The sequence below is a fragment of the Choloepus didactylus genome, chromosome 3, assembly GCF_015220235.1.
Source record: "Choloepus didactylus isolate mChoDid1 chromosome 3, mChoDid1.pri, whole genome shotgun sequence".
Classification (NCBI taxonomy): Eukaryota; Metazoa; Chordata; class Mammalia; order Pilosa; family Megalonychidae; genus Choloepus; species Choloepus didactylus.
This window is the reverse complement of record NC_051309.1, coordinates 111,711,474-111,729,840: the sequence shown is the minus strand read 5'-3', so window position 1 is coordinate 111,729,840 and position 18,367 is coordinate 111,711,474. Positions and strand designations below refer to the sequence as shown.

General features: G+C 38.3%; 1 protein-coding gene across 3 annotated transcripts in view; it reads right to left on the bottom strand.

The window, feature by feature from the left end:
* NFKB1 (nuclear factor kappa B subunit 1) overlaps positions 1–18,367 on the bottom strand; it is a 120,291-nt gene that overhangs the window by 49,234 nt on the left and 52,690 nt on the right. For all 3 annotated transcript variants that reach the window (XM_037830347.1, XM_037830346.1, XM_037830345.1), the window contains exon 6: positions 1,176–1,324. In XM_037830347.1, coding sequence (XP_037686275.1) covers positions 1,176–1,324 — 149 coding nt within the window. The remainder of the gene's footprint in view (positions 1–1,175; positions 1,325–18,367) is intronic.

The window sequence follows — 18,367 nt, the reverse complement described above, 5'->3', positions numbered from 1 at the left end:
TAAGAGATCAATTAGTCTGAAAATGTAACAACTACCCTACATTTCAAATCTCGCATGGTCAGACAGGAACTGGAAGGGGGTCCCAAAACAGATGATGAACCAACTGTGATGTATAACAGGAAACTGGCCAGTCTTTCAAGAGGATGTTGAAACAAGTTCAAATCAATTTAAGCTTCTTCCTTTAATCTAGGGTGTTTTTTTCCCCTAACATCAAAAGAATCAGATTTCAGTGACTTAAAAGAAAGCTCTCTCTCTAGGTTTTTCACACTTGAATATTTTCACAGTCAAACAAAGAAATACCTAGGAACATGAAAGCTTAACCTATCCAATAACAACCAACTTGAAACTTGATCTGAATTCAAAGCCTGAAATGCTACCATAAGCTTAATTATAGTTGATTTAAACAATTCCTTTCTTTTGAGTGAATAGCCTAGATTGATTGGAATTCTAATATAAACTATTTCAACCTGGATAAGAAAATCTTGAAAGATATTTTAAAAAATTAAACAAAATTAATTCAAAATTTCTTACATCTTTTGGATTGAAATTATTTTGATAAAACGTCATTCATTAATAATTGCTTGTTTTATCTGTCTAACCAACCCTTAAACAAATACGTCAATTTGTATTTCTATTTGAAGCATAACGAATGCCAAAAACATTTTATTTTATTTCTTTACTTCTTATCTGTAGACATTTTCTGAAACAATATTTATTTATCCACTTCAAGCCCCAAATGTTCACATTATAAATCCAAAGTCAATTGTTCATGAAAGAGTCATGGACAGGGTGAAACTGCCCGTAAGTGTTGATTTCTGCTCTAGGTTTTTTATTCTTCTCTCCTCATCTTTAATTCTAGGAGAAGGAAAATATTGTTAAAAGTGCCACAAAGGCCTCCTAGGTCAAGTGGCCATACAATTATCATCCAAGCTGAGACACTTTGGGGAGTGAAAGGGGATGCTATACATAATTGGTAAGGACCATGGATGAAACTCAGGCAAACTCAGACATGTGGTCATCTTACCCCTTGAAGTACAAGTGAGAGCACAGGTTTTCATATTTGCTTTGAGGCCTCTAAAGGTCTCAGAAAGGTCTGTAATCAAAAGGGCCCATTCTGTCAAAGTCCCTGCACCCCATGGTCTACGCATTAGACAGCGTTATACACCCTCACTTACCCGACCACCATGTCCTTGGGTCCAGCATTTACAGTGCAGATCCCGTCCTCACAGTGTTTCCCCACCAGGCTGTGCGCATGCAGGTGGATGTTTTTTCCATTTGTGACCAACTGAACAATAACCTTTGCAGGTCCCACATAATTGCAGATCTATGTAAGAAGCACATTTCAAAAATCAGCTTATCTGACTACATAGCAATGTGGAAAAATATTTATGATAAGCTAGTAAGTCTAAAACACAAGATATAAAATTATAGGTACACATACATATATGACCGCAGCTCTGTTTTTAAAATTTAAAACAATGGCAAGATGGAAATAAATAAAAAGACAATGATGATTGTTTTGTGTGGTGGGAGGATATACTGCAGGAAGCAGATCATTTAAAATATAGTACGTATTATTGAAGTTGGAACAGCACATCTTGGGAGATGCTATATTGCCATAAAGTATCCTCTTCCCCCTAACCAGGAGTTAGTTTTCACTTGCATTCTCATCACAATTTTCAGTCACATGAGCTGGGTGAATGATCAATTGAGAAGGTAACTGATGCTTGATGGAAGTCAAGGGAAGGAGGGAGGTGAGCAGAAACAGTGCATCCTTTTTGCCATTTGATGAGTCATGAGAAAGAGTCCCCCCCAATCCCCAAGGACCTGGCTTTGAAGGTTGGCCATGGATGCCCAGGCCCAAGGACTTGGCCTGCAGTTATCTCTTAGGATATTTCAGCCTTCAGAACTGTGAGCCAATAAACTCCTGTTGTTCAGGCCAATCCATTGCATGGTATTTGTGCTTAGCAGCCAAGAAATGAAAACAGTACCCTATCTTTTTAGCTCATATTGTGTCAGTGCGTGCACAGCCTAAGTCCAGTGTCTCCTAACTATACAGTCATTAGAAATAAATCAATCTACACAAGCAGCCCAGAGACCAAAAGGAGAAGAAGGCAGAGGGAATCCCACCTAGAGATGGCTCCCTCATGGAAAACCTTCTGGAATAAACTTGGTGAAGAGTCTAAACCTACCAATAAGACTTCTTGCAGAGAGATGGAATACCTTTCAGTCAGCCCACTTTTACTGTTAACATCATCAAATGGATTCATATTCCACTGAGCTAGGGTTTTGGGAGGATTTTCTCAGTGTGGATTTTTCCCATATCCAATCTCTCATGACAGTTGATCAGGGCTAGGATTATTTCTCAGAGGATTTTAAGAAAGAGGAGTTTCCCCCTGACTTAAGGACAGGCTCCCTGATTCCCTTCTAATCAACAGTGTGGTTCCACTGGAAATCTAAGTGTTTCTCTGCCCGAACCTTTTTGCTCACAGCTCTTGCAAAGGTTTGCTTCCAAACCCTCCAGCACCCTTTTCTAAGGAAAATGGACACCAGCGGGACTGACCTCCAGTCCTTTCAGAGCAAGTTAATTACAAAGAAGGTTTAGGCTTACATATGAATTTGCCTACCACAAAGCACAAATAATTTCTTAATTTAAAAAATCCCTTTGGGCATATAGCTAATTATAAATTCAGTGTTTTTCCTTTCATAACAGACAGAAAAAAACCTTTGCTCTTTGAGTGTACAAAAGGGTTAGAGAAGTTCTGTGTTTGTTCCAAAGTTAGCTGTTGTCCCTGTGTATCCCCTGGATTGGTGATGCCAGTTTCTGTGCCTTGGTGGCCACGTCTGAAATTGGTCTTTGTTATGATGACATATCTCACAGGGACATCTTCAGCAACAAGTGAACAGTGAAAGAACACTGAATAGACCACATAATTTCAATTTTAAGTGATACTAAGCACAGGAGTACAATTAAGCACAGGAGTGTAAGGCATGACAAAATGCTTCACTTGGGTGAAATCAAGTAGGCTTTCCACTTAAGCAAGTTTTTGGAAGGAATCCAGTGATTAAAGGCTGATGATTTTGGATCTTTGGATACTTAGTGTTACTACTATGAAGGAATTAGTCTCTGGCACTGAAAAGGTGGGAGGTGTCCTCAAAAAGTATTCACATCCTTTTCACTATTACTTCATAATTGAAAAGGTAGTGAGAATGAGGAACTGGGTAGTAGTCTCTGAGGTAAAGGACGTAAAAAATTTGCCAGTGACTAATGTGCTGTTCGATCCATTTGAAAGAGTCTATGTCAGCACGGTATCATCTGGTTTTCACATAGACCACAGGGCAATGACAGGAAGGCCCCTAGTTTTTGTGGACTTTCCAAAACAGGACTGAAAGAAGAAAGCTCAATGTGGGAAAAGAAAAAAAAAATACTATTTTCAGGTTAGATGTTACAAGAAGGCACTGGAATTCTAATTTAGAGGAAAGCATACTTCATAAGATGCCAAGATCACTGAGAATTATTTGTAATTGATTCAGAAATTAATTTGTTCTATGGAAACTTCAGTTCTTCTTATTCAGTCTTCCTTTTAATTCTTTGAATGGTGGTTCCTTTGAACATTAAGTTTATTAGAGAGCAAAAGTATCTGCTAGAAAGGTTGGGTTATTTCTAAAAGGTTCTGAACATTGTAGACCTCTAATAAAACATTAATGGCTTAAACACATGTTAAGCTTTCAATGAGGGCCAAGGAGACAAAGTATCAAAACTCAAGAATCAGCCATGGTAAGAGCATAGACTTCAGGGTAGACTACCTGGGTTTGAAGTCAGTTCTTCCACTAACTAGTTCTGAGATGCTGGGCAGTGCTTACTTTACCCATCTGTAAAATGGGGATAATAACAGACTCTCCCTCAAAGGTTTGTTACGGTGACTAAGAAAGTTAATATGTAAAGTGTTTAGAACAGTGCCCAGCAATCAATAGCAGTACACAATTGTTAACTATTATCTTGTTTATTTCTTTAATGTAATCTAATGCCTAGATCTTTAGAGATCTGTAAATGATTAAGAGAATTTTTAGAGTTCTTTAGATAACCCAGCTACATTAGAGATCTTTAAATAGTCCAACTGTCCTGAGATGATTTTAAAAATCTTCTCTGAAGACAATGGCTGGAATAAACCACCAATTCTGGCTACTTCTATACCTAGGGTAAGTCTTTTTTCTAAAGTGCTATATTTTGGTGGGCTTTGTTAATTTTCTAGTAAAATTATGTTATCATAGTAACATACATCTTAAGGTACTCAGGATTTCCAGGCTTCCTTTATGAAATCAAGAATTTCTTCGATTTGCTTTCTGACTCAACACCTACTGATGACCATGAGCTAGATCTGCTTTTTGAATAAGAAATAGAAACCAAGGGTCTCAGATAATACTGACTTTAGTCAAATCACCTTCTTTTATTTAAAACAACTCTGTCATGCTGTGGCAAAGTACACACTGGTTCTCCAAAGGTGAGTTAGAGAACAGAAGCAGTCTAGAATTTTCTGGGAAACAGAACTTGAAATGTCCAGTTTACTTTCTGAATAAATTTTACTGAATCACTTTGGCAGAATGTAGCGTCAATATGAACGTAAAATGTGACACATGAAGTGGTTCTTTTCTGCTTTATTTTTCTCCTGAGGTGATGATGATAATAATGAAGAAGAGGAGAAAGAGGGAAAAAATCCACAATTTTCAAAGAGAAATCTGCCCCAACTTTGCTTGTGTTCCTGGCCCTACTGGATAAAGCAGCAGAGCAATGAAGTTAAGTCAAAGGGCTCTGAAGTCAGGCGCTGGATTCAAAAGCCTCCAATCCTACTTACTAGCTCTGTGAACAGGGCAAGGTGGTTAACATCTCTGGACTTCAGTTTCTCCATCTTTAAAATGAGGGTAGTAAAAAAATTATTTCATAAGATGTTTTGAGGATTTAATCAGTTAATACAGTGTGTGGCACCTAATGGAATTAGCAATCCCAAGTGTAAATCCACTCCTCCATCCAGGCTATTACCTCACTTAGTAAGAAAACATATATCCATTTATTCAGTGAGTACTTATTAATCCCCTTCTTGTTCCATGCACCGTACTAGGACACAGAGGGAAGGGATACATGGTAAGCTCAGAACAGGCAGAGGCCCTGTTCCTATGGGGGTTAAAGAGGGACACTGATCCCATTAAAATAATCTCACAAATAAATGTAAAACCATAACTGTGATCAGAGCTGCAAAAGACATATGCATTTCTTCCTCCCACCCTTTCTTCCTCCTTCCTTTTCCTTCTTCTCTCTTTCTCTCTTTTTCTTTTTAGCTATTTTACGGTAGGGATTTGACCTGGTCAGGAAGTCAGAGAAAGCTTCCTGAGGGGGATAATTAGGGCTGAGATCAGAAAGATGAATAGGGCTGTATGAAGCAAAGGGATAGGTAGGGGGAAAGGGAGCTGAGAAGAGTGTGCCTGGCACGGAGAACGGCATGTGTAAAGGCTCTCCTACTCATTACCTCCTTAGACCTACTCCTGACTACTTCTCAGTGTTTTCTTCAGTGGTTCCTACCACTTGGGGTGTCCATTTCTTCTCTTCTCTATCTAGAACCATCTTTTCATTCAGGGATAAGACCTGGATCTTAATCTTCCACAGCACCTTCCTCATCATTTTAGCCCACAAAACCACTACTGTCCCTTTTCAGGAATGGGTTTGGAAAGTGTGTGGGGTTGGGAGGGTTTGCAGGAAAACCATATGCAACTTATTACAACAAGAAGACAGTGAAACCAAATGTCAACTAAAGGATTATTGTCTTATCTCGCTTGCTCTTTAAATCCCCTGAGCACATTCTGTCTATACTTCATGACTGTGTTTTACAGAACATGTAGTAGTAGCCCATTCTACAGCTGAGGGAGCTGAGGCTCATTTAGATGAAGTAACCGGCCACAGTTCCTATAACCACAGTGATTGGGCAGCACTTTGAAGTTGGATCTGTTGACTCCAAAGTCCATTCACATGTTTTTCCCATTACACTTTGCTACCACTTGGCTCATTCTTTTTAAATTTTGTATAGATCTAGTTTTCCCAGGGTTTTATAGCTCAATTTTGCCTAGCATTAAGTACTAGGTAATCACTAGTACTAGGTACTAGTAATAATTACTAAGTACATGGTAATTATTCCTAAGAACACCTGTTTTTTTTTAATGTATTGTGAGAAGGTCCAGGAGATAATTTTGAAAGGTGGTAGAAGTGTGCCTGCCACCTTGGGAGGCCCCTCCATTAAAACAAACAAACAAACAAAAAAACATGCCACAGACATTATTAGTTCATGCATTCTCCTTCTCAGGTTCCCAGTCAGATTGAGAGAGGAAGGGAGGGAGGGAGGGGGAAAGAGGGGAGGGGGGAAGAAGGAAACAAAGAAAGGGAGAGAAAGAAAAAGAACATTATTTTAGTAATGTATCTTCCTTCAGTCAAGAAAAATAATGAGATTTCATTGCTCATTATTATTTGTTTAGCACCCAGGGACCACCAAAAATAAGCTTTATTAAAAGAGAGCACAGAAGCATATCTAACAATTTCTGGAATAGAGAAGGGAGCTGCTCAGTAAAGTCAGTTTCTTCCTTCTCTCTTAGACAGGAGATTTCAAATTGATTCAATGTGGAATCAAACCCCGGCTCTTCCTTCTTGTAGCTTTATGGTCTTGCACCCATTAAATAACCTCTTTGAGCCTCAGGCTCTAGCTCTACAAAAATGGGCTAATGATGTGACCTCAGAGAGCTATTGTGAGCATTACACAGTGTCTGGTACATGATTGGCACACTGGAAGCACCAATTTCCTCATGTCTCTTTTATTTACAAAAGAAATGATTCTGCCCAGGGTGGGGCTCACAACAACCCTGAGGTGCACAGGGTTGGCACTATTATTCCCATTTTGCAGATAAGAAAATGGAGGTTCGGACAAATTGAGTGACAACTGACAACATCAAGATCAGACAGCCAAGAAACAGATGGCCTTGGAAGTCATCCTGGTTCTTCTGTATAGAAGTCTGTGTTCTTAGTAAGGTGGGATGACATGAAAATGTCCTTTTTGACCCACTCACTATTGCTGGCATACTTGTTTTTCCAGTAGTTCACAGGGATTTGCACTGATTCATTCTCATTCTTTTACCTGGTTTAGCTCCTGCTTGATTGACCAACAGTATGTATGGCCTAAGATTGTCAGGCTGGCTTTAGAAGGGCCAACTGTGCCAATAAATACCACAAAATGGGCTAAGAGGTTTTCATCAGCTACACAGAGAAGATGAATGAAAACTCTTTATAAAACTCTGTTCTGAAAGTTTGGAACTTTCTGTCATACTTTGACCTAGAGTTTCCTTTTTTTGCTTTATTTTAATTTTCAGTTTCACTACATCAAACACAGCTGCTTACAAAGCATGTTTTCAGAAAGTCAAGTAACACACTGTGGCTAAGACTCCAGAAATTGTTGGGGACATTACCTCATTAGTAAATTACAAATAAATTTATCATTTGCATGGCCTAATGATCCAAAATTGTAAAAGAATATAGGAAAAGTGGACAGCTTGTAATTTATGAATGAATTGTGTCACAAATGTTCATTTGTAAGTCACTTTTTTGGGAATGGGGTGCACTCTTAAACAGAAAATAAGGTTTAAATTAGTGGTACTCTGGTACCTTTTCTACATTTCTTACCTTCCTTAAGATGCTATGTCTATTCTTAAATTCTTTTATTTTTTTTTTTGAAGAAAAGTACAAAATAGGTAATATCTAGTTTGACCTTTAAAAGATATCCCTGATCTGACCATTTCTCACCACCTCCACCGCTGTACCCTGGTTTCAAGCCACCATCAGCTATCTCCTGCACTTTTGTTCCTAACTATATTTCCTACACCCGTCCCTCCTCCCCACAGCCTGTTTTCCTGAGTGATCCTGTTTAAGTCTTGTCACTCCTCTGCTTAAAATCCTCTAAAAATTAAAGTTGTTGAAGCTGAGTAATAAGTACGAGGTGGCTCATTACATTATTCTGTGCACTTCTGTATATGGTTAACAATTTCAAAGATACAAAGGTAAAAAACAAACACACACACCTCTAATGCCTCTGTCTCACTAAGAGTTTAAAAGCCAAAATCTATACAGCAGTTCACAAGGCCTACACAGTCTGACCACCCCACCCCATTTCCTCTCTGACCTTGTCTCTAACTACTCCCCCACTCCCACTTGGGTCCTGCTACACAGGTCTCCTTGCTGGTTTTGAACATGCCAGGTCAGCTCCCTCCTTAGAGTCTTTGTACTTGCTATTTCCTCTACCTGGAGCACTCTTTCCTTGGATTTCTGCATGTTCTGTTACCTTCTTTCATGCTTTGCACAAATGCCATTCTCTCAACAAGGCTTTCATTGACCACCCAGTTCCATCGAAACTTGTACCATCCCCATCCTCACATTCTTTGTTCCTCTCCTCTGCTTAATTTTTCTCCATGCATTAATTACTATTTAATATATTTTCCATTTTATTTCTTTATTTTGATTATTGCCTATCCTTCATTAGAATGGAGGCTCATGAAGGCGGGGATGTTGACTTCTTCCCCAGTCCCTGGAATTATATTTGTCATATTGTAGGCATTCAGTAATTACTTCTTCAATGAATGCAAGATTAAGCATAAGATTAAAATATGATTAGAATGTTACCCAACGGGAGTTAATTTACTAAATTAGGTTAGAGGTAGAATTAAGGTGACTACATTTTTGTTGTTGTTTTGTCTTTTCAAGAAAAAAAGGAAAAAAAGGCTAGATCCTAGTGTAGCCTTTCAATATGCTATTTAAATTACAATGTGATTATTAAACAATTAGAGCAGAACCTTAGCCTGAGATGATAGAAGGGTGTCTATGTGGGGACTCTGGATGCTGCCACAGGACTGCAGTATGGTACCAGGAATCTAACTACTGAAAGGTAGGAATTCTGGAAGCAGTGGGAAAGTGAAGGGAAGGCGGCCCCTGAATCATCTCCCTTGGAAACCAAGGTAGCAGCTCTCCTTTTGAAGTCCAAGTCATCCTCCTGTACTTTCCTCTCCTACTATTTCCTAACCACTACTGCCAACAGGACAGTCTCCCTCGTGTCCCAAAGAGTCTTAGCACCTGACTCAAATGTTTTCTCTATTCATTCCCTTGTCATCATCCTTAGGGATCCAAGATTCACATTTCTGGTCCACCCCAATTTCACAGTGTCTTACTCCTCTAATGAGAGTGCCCTTTTTTGATGTTCACTCTGGTGACTCATAGGGATAACCACCACACAGGACCTTAACATGATATGGTGCAGGGCTGCCCCTCCAAGATCTCAAACTAACGGATTCCCTGTCAATAAAGAGCACAGGTTTTGGGGTCAGAAAGACCTGCCTCTGCATCCTGGCTCCTCCTGTTACCAGCTATGTGACCCTGGGCCAGTTACTTAACTTTTTAACTTGCTTCCTCATCTGTAAAATGTGAATAGAAATACATTACCTCTGAATTTTCATGAGGATTAAAGGAAACAATAAAGTACAATACCTGATGCCTACCAGGTACAAAATAAATGTCAGCAATTCTTATTTATCTCCTCATGTGTTAAGCAGATATCTGCAGTTGACATTTCCTCTGATTTTAATGAGAAGTTGGAAGGCACTGCGTGTGAGTTCCTTCCACCTCTCTTCTCCTTACTGTTACCCCAGACTCAAAGCGTCCCTATAATGTCACATATCCTTCCTAATTCAGAGAAAAGCAGACGTGTTCCCTTTTCCAGGGCTAACCACTCTGAACCCTTGACGCCATATTAATGCCAGACCTCCTTGAATTGCTCTCCTCCCTACCTCTCCAAAAGATCCTTCCCCTTACCACAAACATGCACTCTTCTCCCTTATCCTAAAAAGAAACCCTTTCCTGATGATGACAACAATTGTAAAGACTGGCATTTAATGAAAGCCACCTGTGGACCAGGCATTATAGCAAGAAATATAGATGCACACTTTCATTTCTCTCCTCTATAATCCAATGAGGCAGGTTCTTTTTTAATTTTAGACTTTTTACTTTGAAACAATTTCAGACCTTTAGGTCAGTTGCAAAACAATACATACCCATACAGAGTTCTCTAACACATCCTCCTCCCAGATACACCAACTTTTAACATTGTCCACATTTGCTGAATCATTCTGACTGTCTATCCAAGAAAGGTTCTTAGGAGGTATTAATAATGTCTTGAGTATCGCCTTATTTTTCTCCTCTTTCCCCCATCAAGTCTAAAAGAAAAATCTCTAATCACAAGTACCTGAACACCTACTTAATGTGTAACCCTTTGCAAGTTAGCTAATCCCCTATCCCTCAAATGAAAAAGTGCCTAAAGGTCATGACTCATGCCATGCTTCCAGACTTAGCCATTTCTTAGTCTTTCTCCCACTTAACCTCTCTGAAGAATGAGACGTGTAATTTACCAGTCCCTCCTTGAAACTCTCCCCTCCCACTTCACTGGCACTTTTGCTAAAGCACTCTTCTGCCCCAAAGAGAGGTTTCGCCATAGATTTTTCCTTGGTTCGTTTCTCACCTTTATTGTGATCACTTCCTTGACACTCTTATCCAAGCTCCTGGATTTAAGTATCTATTCAAAGCAGATGACTCCAAAATTTATTCTCATGTCCTCTTCTACCCTTTAAGTTTATGCAATTCCCAGCTGCTTGCAGGACATCTTTGTGTCCCTAGAACTTTTAAAACTCAATGTGCCAAGATGGAACTAACTGCCTTTCTTAAGACAATTCCTAGTCAATCACACTGAAATCCTTTTATCATCTTAGATTTCTCTTTGTTTCTTATCTTCTATATTTAATCAGTTACCACATTTGAGCCTGGTGGCACCCTCAAAATCTCTGTCATTTGTCCTTTTCTTCTATTCTCCATCTGAGCTGAAATTCTTCTGACTGGTATCCCTGGACCTTTCCCTTCCCTTAGCAGATCGCTACTAGATTTACATTCTTAAAGCACAATGCTGGTCATATCATATACTACTCCTACATTTATTCCTCTATTGCCTACCCATTTCCTACAAAATAAAGTCTAAATTCTTGAGCTTTGTAGAAAATGGTCCTGTCATAACTCCAGCTGTGTTCCCACCTTTCCCTTTCTTGTACTTTCACACCAGCAGACTATTCGCTATTCCTCTCAGAGATATCTATTTTTTGAGCCTTTGCTGTTGATTTTTCTGCTTGTGCTGTTTCATCTAACTGAATATAAGCTTTTAAATTTCTGTTTGGAAGATCCAGACTAAATGCACTCTTTGTCTCTAAGTCTTTTATGACCACCCCAGCTAGCCAATCTTTACCTTAAAGTCATCAGGTCAGTCACATTTTCATTCAAAAAAAATACATTATTCAGCAATCCTACATGGCAGCAGCAGATGCTGGGTTATACAGTGGTGAATAAAACAAACACACTCATATCATATGTCATTTACCTAAGGATATATCTTAGCTTTTCTATCAAATGGATTGATCCTTGAAGACAAAGATTCTATCTAATTCTTTCCATTTTCCCAATTTCCAGCAGAAAACCAGTATCAATATTGGCTCCAGGAAGAAGGGAGTAAAGTGGTTAAAAACCACTCCCTGGACAGCATTAGGAAGGCATGCTGACAGCAGGGCCCACAAGCTGATTTCACTTTAAGGTCTACTGAAGCTTTACTGTCATATGAAAGGGTTCATCTCAGGGAGTACTCTGAGAAGTCATAGCAAAAGGTGAGCACATGCAGCCAATTAACTTGTGAAATTTTACTAACTCCTTGGCTTGAAGTCACATCCAGGAACACCTAAAACCCTGATGCTATCCTTATTTCTAAGATATTTCTTATTTTGAAGCATTTATAGTACTCCCTTAGGCTTTTCTACCTAGAAAAAATGGCTTTCCTTTAGAAACAGACTGGCTGCAGATGTTAAAATAGCTTTAATTTTCACAAATTCAATTCTCTGGTGGAATTCAACCCCGAGATACAATTTCCCAATTGTGCTGGGGCTTAGTCAAGGTGGTGGGATGGGTGGAAAACAATCAGCAACGGCTGATTTCAGGTAAAACAGAAGTGAGACTAGGAGTACCGCAGGCACTATGTAATCTGGAAAACTGATCTCAAATTCACCACTAGAGCTAAACTCTGCCAGGGCAGCTGCACAAGGAGGGCTTTTCCCACCAGCATCCAGAGACATGCCGTCATCCTTCCACTTGAAAACAGAACTAACTTCACAGGGTCAGTCACTGAATAATGTCCCAGGAGTGTGAAATCAGGAAATTTTAACCCATCCAAAGATGTAATTTATTTTCAAGTATGATTCCAGATTTGGAGCAAACAACAACAGGGATGACAGCACAGATTACTGACAGCCTAAGTAAACTGTGCTTAATACAAATGCCTAAAAATTCTCACATCTGTGGAAGAATGTTCTCCATTGCAAATATTCATGCAGATTTTATTATACTGAAGATACTTGTGTCAGTCACGTCTTTTCCTGCATATGGCATGTTAACATAACCATTCTCAAAAATAATTTAACTTCTTTTACCTAGAGGCCTGGCCTGATGCCTGCAAATGTTCAGATAAAGAAAATCTGGGTTAAGTTCTAGTGCCAATTTTTAGTGCTCCAGCCTAAAGGACCTGGAAGAACTGAGTGTTGTGAGGTAGAAAATTCAAAGCTCAGTGGCCAGAATTCTAGTCTGCAGTTACTGCTATGATCTTGCATGTCACCTAACCTCTTGGGACACTTAATTCATTTGTAGAATCACTCAAAGATGTCTCAAGTGTCTTCCAGCTCTAAAATTCTCTGATTCCTACCCATACACATGGGACATAGAGGACAAAACTCAAAGATCACATTCTCATATTCCAAAAAAAGTTTAAAATCACAGAATTTCTGAGTTGAAAGGAACTGTGCAGATAAACTTAATTTTAAAATTGTGAACATTTCACCACAATTACAACTGAGAAAACATACAATCAACACTCAAATTACCTGTTGCAATGGGGCCTCTGATAGCATGGAAAATCAAAATTTAGAGACAAAGAAAAACCTTCATGTTAGGAAAAGATTTCAACTTTTGTCATTAAAACTGAGATTGAGTACCCAAAGCGTTTATTTTCAGTAAATATAAGGAGGGCCCTGGGTAGTTAAGTCCTGATAATAAAGAACTGTCTGTTCTGGGAATACGTCAGAAATGCTTCAATTACACAAGTGGGGATGAGGGGGTTGGGCAGAAAAACCACACAAGGAGGGAAAAAAAAAAAAGAATGAGACGTTTTAATCTAAAATTTTTTAAAATGCTTACAAACTGCATACAAAATAATTTAAGAGATTCAATTACATGTAAGATATGACCAAAATACTTCTAAAATAAAAATCTTAGATTTCTTACTTATTCTTTGGAAACAGAAATTATTAATATAAAACTTTAACATAAAAAAATAGTTTTAAGATCTCTCAACACATTGATTTTAACCCAAATTTAATTTGAGATAATTAAGAATATCTAATGCCTGTGACACTCAAATTTATTAGGATTAAATATCATTGATTTCTTTCTTGTAAAAAGAACATAGTCATCATGATATATTTTTCTTGCTTAGGAAACCTAATCTATCAGCATCACTGAAATCTGCTGGTTAGAAAAGTAATTAAATAATCTGGCTCTTAATGACTGAAATAGTTAGAGGCATCATTCTATGTAGAATTTAATTTGTAAAATAGCAAATACAGCTACCCTGTACAAGAATTCAGATCACTATGGGAAGAAGACAATTAACTGTTCCTTTCTTCAGAAGGAAAGTACATAAGATAAAGAGCATTTCACTATTCTTCTGCAATTTCCTGTGGAAAAACCCTACTAAATTAGGAGAATTACAAGTTAGTAGAACTGGGAAATTTTCTACATCTGATTTTTATTGCCATTTGATTGGTTAATTTACTCTCCAGGACACTGATAGGCCAAAAGAGAAAACATGAGGGAAGTGTCAGACTGAGGTTAACCAAAATATTGTACTAACTACATACTATGATGTAAACAAAAGGAGGGTGGGGGAAACACCAAAATTTCTAACGAGTTCTAGAATGACATCAGCTAGAAATTTGGAAAATGGCAGTACTTTAAACCTGTAGGAAAAAAAGAAAAAAAAAACAACCTTTAATGTGATAACTTTTTATTGTTTAGCCTCTGTAAATAGACTAAAAGACAAAGTACATGAAATGAAGCATAAACTCTGATGCTTGACTGAGAAAGTCTGCTTGCTATTAATTTTTATTATTTTTAGGAATCTGTCAGAAAATTATAACTGCCCTATAACCAAATCTTGATTACGTCTGGTTGTGAAGTTATGATTCATTAAGTTAAGTAAAGGCAGAAAAAAAAAAGAACTTATGACTATAAAAGGTTTTAACACAAATTAATTTACCTGCCCTGTAATCATCCAGTTTATTTTTTAACCAGTACAGCAAATATGCACTTCATCCTGTACATTCCACCACTGGGCGTCTCCAACTCTCAGCAACAAACGAAAGCTCTCTGGGGCTTCCACTCACTGCTGCTTATCTGGTCTTCTTGTGACAGCACACATCTCATCCTTCTTTTCTATGACAGCCATTTAAATATTTGAAGACAACCAATTCCTCCAGGCTATAATTACTCTCAGGCTCAGTAACCACTCCTCATTTCAGAAAGGTCTGAGTTCAGTCACCACTCTGCTCTGAACACAAGGTAGTTGGTTTCTACTCTATAAATGCGGTGCCCAGCAGTGCTCGCAGGATTCCTGGTGTGGTCTGTCAACAGAGTGGTACTATAAAAGCAGCCTTATGTGGAACTACTTGTTGGCAGTGATATCACATTGTTGGCTAGTGTTGAGCACATTATTATCTAAAACTTGGGGATCTCTGTATGCATTGCAGCTCAACCATACCTCTCCCACCTTGGGGTAATTTATTTTCTGTATGCATTTTTCTCTTTTAAATATGATTGCCTAAGAATGTGGCCCTTTACCCCAGCTTTTCAACACTTAATTTGAACTAAAATTGTTATCTATCACTTTCTGTCACCTGCAGTTTTGGTAAAAACCCTTCCTGGCCTTCATTTGAGACACTGAAGTGGTCAAGGAAAGAATCCTGGGGCTCAACACTGGAACTATCCCTCCAGGCTGATGCCACCAGCACAAGAAATACTGTTAACCCCTGAAGTGCCAAAACAGAGGTCACCAGCATCTTACCATTTCACTATTCTAGAAATCCTCTCAAAGAAGACAGCATGGTACATTTGGTTTGATTTGTTCTTACCAAGATGCTAGAGATGAATACCCAGCTCTTTCAACTCTGGTTTGGGAAATATACCTATCAAACATCATCAGCACTCTGTCACCAACTAGAGGGGTAAAAGGCTGTCTAGCTAGGAAGTGATCTCAAGTTAGGCACATTCTTCCTGCCCTCCCCAAACACGCAGACACACCCTTCCAGAGCATCTTTTGAAAAGGCATTCCTGGGTACCTTTATCACCATTGAGTGTGTCTGTTTCCTGGCTGTGCTATATGATCCTGGGGGCAAAGACAACCATGTCCTTATGTGTGACCACAGAGCCCAGCCCTGGCACATGATGGGCCCTAGATAAATAAAAAGTGGTTGCATGAGAATAGAAGAACACACAGAAGGCTGTGAAACCTACAAATGGCACGTTCTGGGTTTGGATGGATTCAGGAATCTGAACTGAACACACTTTAAATCAAGGCTCTGACTGATTTCTTTTGGTTTTAGATTCTTATTGTAGAAACTAATAAAACAACCTGACTTTATAATGACCTCTAATGGGTCTAGGTAATCTCATATAAATGAAAGAGCTAAAATATCGATAGTCTTACATATTCAAAAAACAGACATAACTGGTAAGGATAGGAAAACCTTAAAATTGAATTAAAAGAAGCCCCCACAGCAAAATTAATCCAACTTTATGTATACCATGATGATAAAATAGTATAGAAGAAAAAACTTTAATCCAAGTAACTTCTGAACATAGTACTCTGACTGAATTCCCTCTATTGAATATATTTAAGGTCAAAAGAAATTCTGAACTGTATTTGTAAATATGTAGTTGATATTGATACTGCTACAGCAATGCTAAAACTATTCTGGGCTTATTACAGGTCTGAGCAAAAAGAGTGCATATACTGATACCATAGGCTACTCAGGTTTTCATTACTGGAGGAGTGAGACACAAATACAGAACGGAGGAAGGAAAGGAAGAAGCCTGTGACATTGGTTTAGAACTAGAGATATCAGTATCATTCAAGAATTAAAAAAAGAAGATCAATTTTCTAGCTCTATCTACTGAAAGAGCCTAAGAGAATTGAGCATAAGTAATATCCAGATATAAGATTGTAAACATCATTCCTTGTTAGAAGGAACCAGAAGTTCTTGAAGAGAGATTGCTGATTCCAGGTTGGGACAGGGATAGTACAGGGTGAGCCCAGAACATCTCACTATTTCAGAAATAAGGAAGTGTTCCAAAACCAGTGGAGATATGTCAAAAGAATATAGGAGCTAGCGTGAAAGACTCCCACTGTCCAAGAGTAGGATAATTTAAGCATCAAAATGAATAATAACAGGAATGGCTAAAAAAGAACCCAAGAGTGCATACTGATATTAATTTTTTTTAAAGAGGTGGAGAAGAGAAAGCTTTTTTAAAAAGAAGAATGTCAACTAAGAAAAAGAAAAGGGAATTAAAGAAATAGAAAATCACTAATTTATAATCATCAGTTAATAATAATAATAAGTTCAGGAAAGAGTCATCATCCATCCCAAAACCACTGGGAGAAAGATGCTGAGGATAGAGGCATGGACCAGTATGGCAGCAGAGGAGGTGGTGAGAAGTAATTAGATTCCAGATCAGTTTTGAAGGTACAGCCAATAGGATTACCTCATTAGATAGGGGATATGAGAGGAAGAGAGGAGTCAAGGATAACTTGGCCTGAGCAACTACAAGAATGGAGCTGACATTTTCTGAGATGGTAAAGACATTAGCAACAACAGGTTGGTGGGGAGATTAGTTCAGTTTTGGACACGTTAAGTGTATCAGACAGCCAAATGAAAATGTCAAGCAAGCAGCTAAGCCTTGAGCCTAGATATCAGGATGGAAGTCCAGGCTGGAAAAATGAATTTGGGAGTCATACACACGTACATGCTACTTAAAATCATGATAGGGAGGGAGTAGAAAAAGAGAAGCTTTTCTTGGTCAATTTATTTAACTTCATCAAGCCTCAATTTTGAAAGGTAAAAACTGGTTTAATATCATCTGCCTTACAAAGTTCTATAAGGATTACACAATACCTGAGGCATAGTTAAGACCTCAATAAATGAAAAATAAGAATATCACAGAATTTTTCTTGTTATTTCTATAACTAATAGGTGAGCAACAATTGCGTGTCTCCAAAATGAAAAGCAGTTCAGTTTAATTCAGCAAATATTTATTGTTCATCTACCAGCAGAGAAGGCATAAAGAAGAATGAGATATGGTTCTTTCCATCAAGAAATAAAGTCTAGAGATGGGGGTTGGGGGAGACAGGCATATAAGTGAATCTCTGTGAAAAAACATTAAATATAATAACAGACACAAGCAAAGATATCAGGATCCTACAAGGAGGGGCACTAAGAGGCCAGCTAACCCAGTTGGTGGTATAGGGGCAAATCAGGGCAGACTTTCAGTCCTTACACGGAAAAATGTCAGAAAAACACATGAGAAATAAATGATACGAGAAAGAGCTGAAACGGTACTCGAAAGAACTTCTGAAAATCAAGCCAGGATGAAAAATCCACAATTCATAAGAAATAAAGAATATTTATAAGCCAACTCCATGGCCATTCAAAGGCAACTTAAATGACAAAATATATTCTAAAAATATAAAAATCCTCTGTGTAAGGGAGAAATCAGGATCAAGTCGGATTAATCAAGGTAGGCTTTTGAAGCCTGTCTTTGACAGAAGAAAGGAAAATAGATGGATTCAGAGGCTGGAAAAGATGGTATGTGCAAACTACAGAAGTAGCACATGAGCAATGAAATGCTGCAGACACTCAAACCTGACACTCACAGAGCACTTACAAGACAGTGATCTTTACATATATCAACTTATTTTAATCTTCTCAGCAACCTTGTGAGGTAGGCACTGTTTTTTATCACTGTTACACAGAGAGGTTAATCAGCTTGCCCAAGGTTATACTGCTAATAGGAGCAGAGCTGGATTTGAACCTAGGTAGTCTGCTCTAGAGTTTGCTTGTAATTACTTTGCTATATCACCTCCTTAGAGGTCTAGTAACT